Here is a 12,603-nt window from a genome sequence, read left to right as displayed (position 1 = left end):
AAAATCGCCGTTTTTTTTTTTTAATTAAATTGTCTATAACTTTTTTCCTAGACAATTTAGGTATACATAAATGCTCAGAGGAAAGATAGTCCTTGAAAAAACCTACATTCTTTTTTGTTATTCGTTTTTTTACGATGAAAATTCACAGAGAAATCAAAGCTTAAAGTTGCTTACTTTTTGTCATATTTTACCTTGTTTTATCGAAAACGTATTCTTTTTAATTTCATAAAAAGTAAGATTTATTTTTATTTTAGCCAAATGTCATCATTTTGATTTCTGGTTGGAAGGTCAGTTTTTCAAAAAGAACCTATAACCTTTATTTCTCTAAAGAAGTCGGTGATGACCCGCAGGTATTCTTAAGATAAATTGCAACTTTCAAGTAGGTACTTTGCAGAAATCAGAGCTGATAGAAATAAGGTTCTTTTTTCATAACAAAACCATACAGACGTTTCTCCCCAGAGTTTCCTAATCAAGAGAAAACCGTATGCACCCTATCAGTTCTGATTTCTGCATACAACAATTAAATGAGAAGAAATGGTATTGAGTAGACAATATTAAATAGTTTAATTAGAAGTACTTTGGCAATACATAGTTAACAATACAATTTATTACACTAAAATATTCACTAGAAAATTAATTAATAGGGAAGTTCCTTTGGTTACCACACGTAGTGGCTTTGATATGGTATCTTTGCGATGTATCCATGTGCAGAACCAGATGTTTTAATGGTACCAGAAGGTCCGCTAATAACTGTGCCAGATTTCACAAGTGGAGTCGCAAAGGCGTATGGAAGAGGCGTAAGGAGGTGTCCTTCAGGATCGTGTATAGTATAAGGAGTAATGTGTGAAGTATACGAACCAAAGGGTGGGATGGAGGCTACATAAGAGGTAAAATGGGGTGTGTTTGATGCATACGAGGCATACACTGGTTTACGAGGAACGTATCCTAAATTGTGAGCTCTGGAAATAGCTCCACCTTGGGTAGTACCCACGGAAATGCTTCCAGAATCAGCTGCAGAGGTGATACGACTTCCGTCGGGTCCGACAATGGCACTTGCCGACGCTGGACCTTTTACAATAGCTCCATTTGTTGTAGGACCTACTGATACGGAAGCATGACTTGACAAATATGAAGCTTCTGGCAAAGAGAAGACAGTGCAGAAGATTAATGCGACCTGTTAAAAAATAAAAAAAAAGAATAATTAAACAGTTCAAAGAAGGTATAATTACAAGGTTTACATTCTGTTAAATTTTATCATTACGTACAATTTAGTGTTAAAATGTAAGCCAAGCTGGAGGCAAACATGAGTTTATTTAATAAATCAACACTGATGTTGCGCTTTATTGTGCGGGACTTTATCAAGGTCGTCAATAAAAGGCGCATCTTTCGCGTCCAAATTGAATATTTGTAGATATCAATAGTTGAAGTCCTTATTATTTTCTCATTTATATACGACAGTATAACACTCATTAATTGGAATTCATTTGAATTATACTGTTTTAATACGACTTGAACTTACTTATAAATATTATATTATGCTTTAAACAGTAAAAAAGCATTCATACAAGCGAATGGATTGCTTAAAGAAACAGTAAACAAGCATTACCAGTGTTAGTATTTAATTGGGTTATTAATAATAATAATTAGAAATATCGATACATTTGAAGAGTAAAGAGCATATAATTACATATATATTAAAAATAGAATGGATCCTTCGGGCAACTGACAAAAAAATTATTTATTGGAACGATAAACTTAGATTGCGTGGCGGGCAGTCATTATTAATTAGAGAAAAAAAATCTTACTAGTTTAAATACTTTTTTTAATCAATGTATTGCAGATTTAAGTATTACGAGACGCATAATGCTAATAGATTTTTCTTACTTTACAAAATGATATTGTTGGAGGGTGAAACTTACCAAACACTTCATATTTCTTTGGGTCAATCGACAGTACCGAACAAGTGCGAAACAAATGATTACTTCTTATTTTCGGTTACTGTTTTTATATGTATGTATGTATGTATGTACGTACATGTAGGATTTAGAAAAATCCCAGTAGCGGATGTGACAAAATGTATCAGCAGATTTGTCGTATTATGTATGAATGTACGTTCACTTCGCATGATACATTTTAGAATCGTACATCCGTCTTTTGCTGGTTAACGTAGGGACCAATGCCAACGTCACTTGACCTTCATGCATCAATAAATCACTCAAAGAAATTAAATTTAGTTTGAGTAACGGTCTATGATTATCTGTATTTGTTCTATATTTAATTACGACGTGTACCTACACATATATTGTTCTGAATAATTAATAAAAAAATAGACTACATTCAACTACATCCTAATGGAAGACGTGGGTGACTTAAAATACTTTGGATATTCCACAAATTGGTTTTAATAATTTTTTTTTTCTGTCGAGGTCTATGCAATTTTTCTGCTCCAAACGTTTCGCAGTCCTTCGGTGTGGTGATATCTTCGGTGATAACATACTTGAATTAAGATTGATTAATCAAAATAGTCTAGGAGAAAGAATAATAAAGAAACAGATCTTTTTTGTGGAGGTTTAGCATTTTTTCTGTTCTAGATGTTTCGCAGTCTTTCAGTGTGTTGGTATCTTTAGTGATAACATACTTGAATTAAGATTGATTAATCAAAATAGTCCAGGAGAAAGAATAATAAAGAAAACAAACTATATCCAAACGGAACGCGTGGGTGACTTAAAATACTTTGGATATTCCACAAATTGGTTTTAATAATTTTTTTTTTCTGTCGAGGTCTATGCAATTTTTCTGCTCTAGACGTTTCGCAGTCTTTCAATGTGTTGGTATCTTCAGTGAAAATATACTTGAATTAAGATTGATTTGATTAATCAAAATAGTCTAAGAGAAAGATTAGAATTAATCCAAAATGGTCTTGAAAGATATTAACTTTTAAAATTTTGACTACTGACTGTTTTCTCCCATTGACATGAAATTTTTAATAAAATTTTTTACGGTTTTCCTCGTAGACTGATAACGATGATGATGATTTGAAGCATTTCGTTTATTACCCTTCGTCATTTTGATAACACATACGGCTACTCAGGATTTTTCTTATAACTATGGAAATATCTTACTTAATAATGATAGGAATGTAAATCATGTTGGCGCATTTTTAACATTGTTTAAAATTTGAAAAATTGTTTTCTTATTTGGCAATTTTTTTCAACACAAGCTTGTTTTCGGTTTTTATAACACCGAAAGGTTTAATTGGGTTTGACATTTTAATCAATACTTTTGCTATACCAGAAGGTACCATGCGAATAGTTAAGTAAAACGAAAAAGATGTATAATATCAATATATCAATTTATTCATTTATTATGTACAAGTGCCCAAGTACATATAATACTTTATGGTAGCTGAGCAAGTAATTCCAGAATAACGCTACGCTGTTAGTCCAGATTTACCATCCGTAATGACCATGACCATGTTCAACGGTGGCTGCGATAAGACCATGAGCGGATCCAGATGTGTGGATGGTGCCAGAGGGCCCGTCGATGAGGGTGCCAGTTTTGTGTGCAACCACTGGGGCAACGTGAGGTACGACTGGAACAATTGGAGCAGCGTGGGCATAAACGGGGGCATGGTAGACTGGAGCAGCGTGGGCGATGTACCCTGGAGCTACGGAAGCAGTGATGGCACCACCGTGGAGCGGGGCTGCTTCAACTGCACCAGCATCAGCATGACCACTGATATGACTGCCATCAGGTCCAACTAAAGTGGCAGCTGCAGCTGGTCCTTTCAAGAGAGCACCATGAGTTCCTGGTCCCACAAGGGTGGCACCATGACCAGCCCAGAGGGAAGCATTAGCCACAGAGAGGGCAACGCAGAATACAGCAACCTATCAAATAGATTAAATGTAAAAAAAATTTACTAACTAATAAGTGTGATATTTATTCAAAAATTTAATCCTACATTTAATTCAATTATTGAAGCTATATCAACATATTATTATTTAATAGATATATTAAATGTAAAAAATTAATATTTGAATACTTACAAAGGTGTTCATATTGAATGTGGTTGTTGTGGTAGTTACAAAAGTGAACTGATGATTTTAAATGAGTGGTGCAGTTTTTATATACGAAAAGTGCTCCACTGAAACAAATAGGAACGTAACAAAATGTACAAGAGCTTTAATTGTTGTTGTTGCTTTCACTTCGTGCGAAAATATTTTTGTTACGAAAAGCGGGCACCATTCAAGGGAAGCCGACAGTCATGATGAAGGTTACTGCATTCTAAACCGAAAGGATTTTATTTAAAAACCTATTTCATCCTCACAACAACTATTTGATCGATTTCAGTTAGTGTTGGTGTTTGTTGGTATTTAGTTTTATTTCGGTAGATACGTTCTTACATATATATTACCGACTAAAACATTGTTAGGATAATTAGTTGAAGTAAGTACATTTTTGTGTAAGTATACTATAGTTCTTCGAAAACAGTTGAACTTCTAGTAATTATTAAAGGTTGTTTAATGTTTCTTTATGTCTTATGTAATGAACTGTAAAAATGTGTAATCGCTTCTTCATTACACCTTAATGCTTTCTGAAAGTTGTGATGTAGATTTCCGATTTGAAATTTATTATAAAAAATATGTAAACAAATTTTTTTCCACCAGCATGAAATTATTGTTACCTACCTCCTTGTTATCTTTTTCTTTAAAACGTTTTTTGGGGAAAGATATTTTTGGAATGATGTATTACATAACACCAGGTTATAAAAAGTCCCTTCTTATAAAATTTGTTCTTATAATAAGTGATTTATTTAGTTAATAACGTTACTACGCAAGGAAGTAGTTATAACGTATTTATTGGTAAATGACTCAGCGTTAACACCTAATTACTGTATAATTGTGAATGAACGTATTCCATATGCATGAACGTACTATAATACGCTTTATTATGTTTTTATGCGTGACAAACTTTTTGTAATTTTGAAGGGCACACCCTTCTATTCCTTTTGTTTTCTTCTAACTCAATTTAAATTATTTTTAAACGAATTCTCTTTTTATATCACGAAAACGATTGATCTCTTTTTATAGTGTAGTTTTATTTCCTTTTTAATTTAAGAAAAAGCTTACTTGATTGCAGTATCTTTTAATTAAAATTCATAATTTACAATTGGAAAAAATCAGACAAATCCAGAAAACCGCAACTAATAAAAATAAAAAATGTAGCAGCACAAAAACAAACGACAAAATAAACATATTCAATCAAGAAGAACGTCTAGGATTTCAATTGACCCTTAATGATGTCCCCATCCATGACTATGTCCACCAATAACTGCTCCGTGATGGGCAACACCGATCGCGTGACCGACGGGCGCTAAAATGGCACCGTTAGCATTTCCGGATGTTTTAATGGTACCTGATGGTCCATCAATGATAGTTCCAACACGAGCGTGACCGTGAACGACAGGCGCAACCGCTGGAAGAACAGGGGCGGCATGTATTATGGGGGCGGCAGGCAATATCGGAGCTGCGTGTAACACAGGAGCGGCGTGTACTACTGGGCCTGCAATTCCAATGTGCCCTAAAATGTTTAAAGAAATATTAGATGAAATTAATTAAAAATTTGGGTATGGTGGAGTGTCTAGAAGGTATTAAATTTTTAACTGAAATTTACTTGTAATATTATCGTTGCACTTAAATATAGCATAATCTCTGTATTACATATTATTCCTGAAATAAAGAAGTACTTTTAGTTTTTGCTAGTTTCAATTAAAAATAACTAATAAACTCGATAAATTAGTTATATTTCATAATCCCCGTGAACGTATAAAATATATTTTGAAATTGTTTTTAGAAAAAGGAAATCTCAAGCCAAAAAATTAATATATTATAATAATTCCTGATGCCAAAAACCAAATCATGGGGTATTAAAACTCAAACAATGTTATTTTGTAGGATTGGTAAATTACAAATTTCTTAATTTTGGAAACAAAATTATAAAACATGAAATATGATAAATAGTGGTATCTGTAACTTATATAACAATAAGAGTAACGAAGTGATTAGTTNAACTCGATAAATTAGTTATATTTCATAATCCCCGTGAACGTATAAAATATATTTTGAAATTGTTTTTAGAAAAAGGAAATCTCAAGCCAAAAAATTAATATATTATAATAATTCCTGATGCCAAAAACCAAATCATGGGGTATTAAAACTCAAACAATGTTATTTTGTAGGATTGGTAAATTACTAATTACTTTAATATATAATCGTAGATACATTGCCTCAATGCATAGTTGGGACCAGGGGCGCAGGGTCCCACTCGATTGGGTTGGGCACCCAGTCAATTCCAGTAGATTCAGATAATAACCCAACTTGAAAGTTTGGTTCAAATAGTTCAAGCTCGTAAATGAGTAGCCGAACTCGATCTTTTCAAATACAAGATATTCAAATGTTTTTTTAGTCATTTATATTATTATGATGGGAAGTGCTTCATGAGTAGTAAAAAAAAAATGAAAAGGGATAACCAAACAATAATAAGCTGTGCAGATGTTAGAGGTTGCTTAGGTACGCAAAAAATCAGGGTCGGCTTTATGAGTGCCTATTGGAATTATATCTTTAAACAAACGTCTTTGCTTTCCTAAATTCCTGAAAATGTTGAAACTTTCTTTAAAGTTCGATGCTGGCAACATACTCAAATTCTATGTCTGCATCTCTTTTAGTTACACATTAATCGGTGTAATGCTATTCCTTTTTCTTTATTAGTGTCCGCTGCAATTCCTCCCTGACATCTCTTTCCTACGTTCACGATATTTTTTACGTCTGTCGTAAGTAAAAATAGGCGTTTGGTCAGCAACTGCTCTAGTCTAATTAGTAAGTTGAAAAATGAAAGTAAATGTACCAGTTTTATTGTGGACTATGTCAATTTCGAACGTCCTAACTGTATTACTGAATCAAAATTAAAGCCTTATATGAATATTAATCAATTTTTAAACCTCTTCATGGGTTTTGAGATTACTTACAGATTACCGAGGTTCTACTCTAAAAGTAAATGTGCATATAAAAATACCTGGTGAAACAGCAGCAGTTACAACACCCCCGTGCCGTGGAGCAGCTTGAAGGGCCCCTGCATCAGCTACAGCGGAGATATGGCTTCCATCAGAGCCCACAAGTGACGCCTGCAGTGCTGGTCCTTTCAACAGCACGCCGCTGTGTCCTGGACCTACTAACGTGGCATGTCCTCCGATGTGACCGCCTATTAAGCTGGCGCTAGAGGCTGTTAAAGCAGCGAACACAACAACTGGGAGCTGCAAATTAAAATACAGGTACAGTGGATTATTATGTTGCAATAATTGTCCAATTTATGTCGTGTCGCCTTTAATAAAAAGAAGTTACTTCTATGCTCGCGAAAGGTTAATTTAGAAATTCGAAAAAGGTTGTTAAAGGTATATGTTTGGAGCACGGCATTGTACGGGTGTGAAACATGGACAGTGGGCGCGGCGGAAAAGAAAAGGTTAGAAGCGTTCGAAATGTGGTGTTATAGGCGGATGATGAGGATATCGTGGGTAGAAAAGGTTAGAAATGAAGAGGTATTGGAAAGAATAGGAGAACAGAGGACTCTATGGAAGTCAATAAGAAATAGGCGAGATAGGTTGGTAGGACACCTTCTCAGGCATGAAGGTCTAGTCAGATACATATTAGAGGCAGAAACAGGAGTTAGGAGGCGTAGAGGTAGACCTAGATTAGATTACTGTTCGTAAATAGTTAAGGATGTGGGTTGTTCTAGTTTTAGGGAAATGCGAAGTTTAGCTCAGGATAGGAAAGAGTGGAGGTACGTGTCCAACCAGTGTTAGGACTGGCGACCTTATGATGATGATGATGATCAAAAGAAATGTGAATTAGATTGTGACACTTAGGGTGTAAAAAAGCAAACAACGGAGTTTTATTCAACTAACTTTTAATCATTTCTTGATAATACCAAAATAGCTAACGAGTGTATTTTGGTGTTAAATGATTAAAACTGCGTTGTTTCATCAATAAAAATGATTTATAAAGGAAAAACTAAATGCTCGTCTATTGATACGGTTAATTTTTTAAAATGGTAACTTACAAGAGGACTCATGGTACTTAAATTGTAAACTGCTTACTGTAGACTGTGGTTTACTTTTACTGCTTCTTGAGTTTAGGCCCTAACGTTTATATACATTTTATATCAGCCTTCGTTGGGCTAAAAATCGTAAAACCGTTACATTTAAATGGCGAATTAACCATTTTATTTTTATTTAGTCATTGCATATATAATTTGAAACGTTCACCATATGATAATACCTGTGCAGACTGTTTTAGTTTGTATTAGTTAAGTAAATATGTATGTAGAAATGTGCACGTAAAATTGAACGAGTGTTTTCAAGAGAACAAATGTGATACATATCGACCATGCTCAATAGAGAGCGAAAGCAGGTCAGTCAAGGTAAAGGCCGTTTTATAGGAGTTAATGAAATTCCACCTGACTTATTCGATGAACTATCGTTTGCTATATGATGTGATAGGTACGAGCAATACATTTTTTATATCGTCTACCACCAGCCACATATATATCAAGCGTAAAAACAAATAGAAAATACACCTGGTATATATATTAAGTCATAAATATAGTGAATTTATTGGCATTATTAGATATAAAACTACTTAAAAATAATTCTCTTTCTTTTCATTAATTATCACTTTTTTAATAGATTCAAGTTCGACAAGTTTTTTAACGGCAGGTAAAAAAAACTGTACCTATAGTATAAGAATAAAATAAAATATAAAAGCAAAATTCTGAATACACGACAGAACGTACCAGTGACAAAACGTATAATATTTTGGATGCGACAAAACGTACCACTTTTATTTACCAATATTTATTTTTTTTGAAGGGAAACTTCATTACGCACGGTAGGGTAAGTTCGTTTCATGCGAGTTGGTATGTATTGGGTTAAGCAGAAGTAAAAACACAAGTTAAATGTGTAAACTCAAAATTATATTTTTCTTTCGTCTGATATGTTAAAGAGTTCGAAAGCAACTAACTACATTTTGTGTGTTTTACAAAAACATAATTAATGTAGCACGCAGGAAAGTATTCGATAACAGTTGTTCTTAAACATACTGCGTCGCCACAAATTGACGCTGATCCTGTCGATATACAATAAATTTTCTCCTTTGACTAAACAATAAGGGAATACAATTTTTGTACATTAAGTAACATGTATGACGTATATTGTATTATAAGTCTGAATCCAACACTATGTAACGAAATCATGCGACGGATGTCCCTCTCTACTTGGCCACGTAGTAGAGTTCGTAGTGGGGATCGCTTGAGCCGTGAGCGCGCTTCAATGCAATGTTCGTTACAGGCAACTCCGGCATGTATAGTGTAAAATTTAAATTCATGTCCAAAAGATACCATTAAACGAATTCCTTAACCCCTATCCTGATATGTTTGTGTGTTTGAAGAAGTTTTACTTCAGTAGCGTGTTGTATAATTACACGTTGTATTTTTTTCTTGAATAATCATTTAAGCAGTCTCCACTTACAGCACTTTTAATATTTAAAATTTTCTGTAAATACGAAAGGGCTATTAAACACAAACTGATGTTTCCATCGCGTCCATATCGCTCAATTACCTTTTCCTATCGACTGTCGTATCTTTTGCGAAGTACATTCATTAAGTAAGTGCATTTATTACTTTTAATTTGTAAGTCAGTAATTTTTCTACAGTCTACATTGTATTTATTATCATTAATGGGTACATTTTGTCGCTGGCAGTTTTTGTCGTAGAATCCCCAATAATTTTTAATCGGCATAACATATACTAGTATTCATTTTACTTTATTCTTCTAAATGCATGCAAAATATGCGTTATTGAATGTTTAAACGGAATGAAACATAATTAACAATACACTTGCTTTATAACTTGAACACGATTAACTGATTATTTGTTGAAATGCTGTATGAATGTCATTGGTTCCTATTTTTTTCTTGTGTAATATTTTTACCCACTAAAAGCTAATTTAAAAAAAAACCGGACACAGGCACACGAATGTACTCACAATATTGCTGTTGAATGATTTTACCACGTTATGTTCAGACCATAGACTTCTTATTAATTTTTCTGTAATCTATATGAAAAGAACTATCTTTTGTGTTTTTTTTTTAATTTAAGGTTCAATAGTTTTGGAGATAAGGAAGGGGAATGGTCAAATTTCAACTATTTTCTTAAATAACTTTATAACTATTTATTTTAAAATTATAAAAAAAAATATTTGACACCCTTACAACAAGCCCTCTCATTTGATATGTTACACGTTACAGTTTACAAAACTCTTTTTTTATTTTCCATTGCCCCACCCACAAATGATCCCATCTTTAAAATTAATTTATTTGGTTTGGGTCACAGAAACTTATATGTGTACTAAACTTTAACTAGACAAATTGACTGCGAGAGACGAACAGACAGACACACGAGTGATCCTATAAGGGTTCTGTTTTTCATTCGGGCGTATGGAACCCTAATTATTTATTATAATAAACATCTCCATCTCATGTAAACAATAAAATCCAATAAATGTAAGTTAAGGATTTTGGACGGTGTTACGTTTTGTTCACAAGATTTTGAGAGCTCGGTTACTTTAGGACAGTTTTCAGAAAAGCAGGTGATATTTTCAGACAGACGTGGCTGAAAGCATACATTCCACACGTTCACAAAATTATGCATTTTCGCTCGTACAACATGTTCTGTAAATATTTTACCTTATCTGTATGATTTCTGTTCGGAACAAAGTGAGTTTGTACCACACCAGCATGTGCAGTGTCTTACGGAATACAGAAATTACACATGTCGCACGAGTGAAAAATAATTTAATAGACGTGGGAGATACATTTCTGTCAACCACTTCTAACTGAATATATCACCTGCTTCTCTGAAGACTGTTCTAAGGCCTTAAATGGCATTTTATTTATTTATTATTGACATGGAAAAGTGGCTGAAGGTATTTTTACGAATTTGCCTGTACCACTTCGTATTTTTTAAAAGATGTTGTCGTTCTTTGAGGATTGCATGTGATAGTATATCTATATGTTCGGGTCTCAATTCGCCACTAGTGTGTACAGTTTTATTTTCTCAATGTGAGTGCTTTGACGTTTAAAATTTTTTTAAAACAAAGCAGGTCTGACTAGATTTGGCATCATTATGTTGCAGTGAAACCTACTTCTGTATGTATCGTATATGTTANTATTGGTAAATGCATATTATTATAGAATAGTAAAATAATATCTTTTATTTCTCTTCATTTAACGACCACTCTTTATAACGCCGAAAAATGTTCAGTCCCTTAAGTGTCGTTATATAGAGTTTACACTGTATTTAATTACTAAACTGTCAGTATGACCATGCACTGTATTTACAACAATTTAATTTATCTATAAAAAATATATTTGAGACCCTTACAGCAAACCCGTTTCATTTAAAACGTCACATGGTACTTTTTGCAATACTTCCTTTTTAATTTCCTATTAGCCTCTCGAAAAATGACCCCCTTGTTTGGGTCACAGAAATTCATTTGAGCACCAAATTTCAACTTCATTGGGTCAGTAAATTCGGAACAAATTGACTGTGACAGACGGACAGAAAGACACACCAGTGATTCTATAAGGGTTCCGTTTTCTATTCGGACGTACGGAGCCCTAAAAAGCCTTTCCCTGATAGATTGCTATTCATTTCTAATTTTTGAACAATGTGTAATATCTGCTAACACCAAGATGAAAGAAGTTTTTGATTTTGTATATGATATTATTGTTTATATTATCTGTTATTTAATTACGTTCAAATTTTAAATATTTCCTATTTTATAAGGACACATATAACACTGATACATTACTACAATGAACAAAAAGAAATAGATTTATCATGGTACCTATACAAGGAAATAACTGTGAAAAGATATATAGGCATAAATATAAAAAAAGAACAACAACCTGTAATGAAGCCAATTTTCCTAACATTACTAAACACGTACGTCATCAGTTACGTCTCATGTTAAATGAGTATTCTCAGTGAACTGACAGCCAGACTCAAAAATAAATGATATGCTTAATGTTAGTTGTTAAGTAATTAATTTTGTTTCGACGTTTCCAATTTAATTTCTGAAAAAACAGAAATAAATACCTTATCTACCTAATTGCTTTAAAAACATCTATTCAATAAACAAAAAGAAAAAATTAATTCCAGTTGTATTAATAATAAGATATCGAGGAAAGTAAGGCTTCATATGAAAAATTAATCTTATCTGCAAAGAAGTACAAATAGACATGTGATGTTAGAAACTTTATGTTTGATGAGTTTAAATCAATTAGTCATTTTTAGAACGTTAATATTAATTTACAATATTACCCATGGGTTAGCTCCTCCGTACTTGACTAATAAAATAAAATATAATGTGAATGTTAATAAATGCGACTAAGGCTTGTCCCCAAAATGCGTTATACTATAAGGGTATAAAATTGTTTAATAGTTTACCAACAGAAATCAAATCTGAAAAATCAAAATCAAGATTTAAAAAAA

General features: G+C 33.1%; 3 protein-coding genes across 3 annotated transcripts in view; all 3 read right to left on the bottom strand.

The window, feature by feature from the left end:
• Positions 1-580: 580 nt before the first annotated feature.
• LOC108733245 lies at positions 581-2,051 on the bottom strand. The gene is made up of 2 exons (XM_018464335.1): positions 1,920-2,051; positions 581-1,174 (listed from the first exon to the last, which is right to left on the bottom strand). The coding sequence occupies exons 1-2, from the start codon at positions 1,929-1,931 to the stop codon at positions 659-661; spliced, it is 528 nt and encodes a 175-aa protein (XP_018319837.1). The 5' UTR covers positions 1,932-2,051; the 3' UTR covers positions 581-658.
• A 1,282-nt stretch (positions 2,052-3,333) lies between these two features.
• On the bottom strand, positions 3,334-4,158 carry LOC108733271. Its single transcript, XM_018464365.1, has 2 exons — positions 4,047-4,158; positions 3,334-3,887 (listed from the first exon to the last, which is right to left on the bottom strand). Exons 1-2 carry the CDS (start codon positions 4,056-4,058, stop codon positions 3,450-3,452), a joined length of 450 nt encoding a protein of 149 aa, XP_018319867.1. The 5' UTR covers positions 4,059-4,158; the 3' UTR covers positions 3,334-3,449.
• Positions 4,159-5,129: 971 nt separating this feature from the next.
• LOC108733219 (collagen alpha-2(I) chain-like) overlaps positions 5,130-12,603 on the bottom strand; it is an 11,854-nt gene continuing 4,380 nt past the window's right edge. Inside the window, exons 3-4 of the mRNA XM_018464310.1 lie at positions 7,072-7,309; positions 5,130-5,580 (exon numbers count right to left, since the gene is read on the bottom strand). Coding sequence (XP_018319812.1) covers positions 5,294-5,580; positions 7,072-7,309 — 525 coding nt within the window. The 3' untranslated portion in view covers positions 5,130-5,293. The remainder of the gene's footprint in view (positions 5,581-7,071; positions 7,310-12,603) is intronic.

Source organism: Agrilus planipennis, unplaced genomic scaffold, assembly GCF_000699045.2.
Source record: "Agrilus planipennis isolate EAB-ADULT unplaced genomic scaffold, Apla_2.0 scaffold76, whole genome shotgun sequence".
NCBI lineage: Eukaryota > Metazoa > Arthropoda > Insecta > Coleoptera > Buprestidae > Agrilus > Agrilus planipennis.
This window is presented reverse-complemented; position numbering and strand designations above follow the sequence as displayed.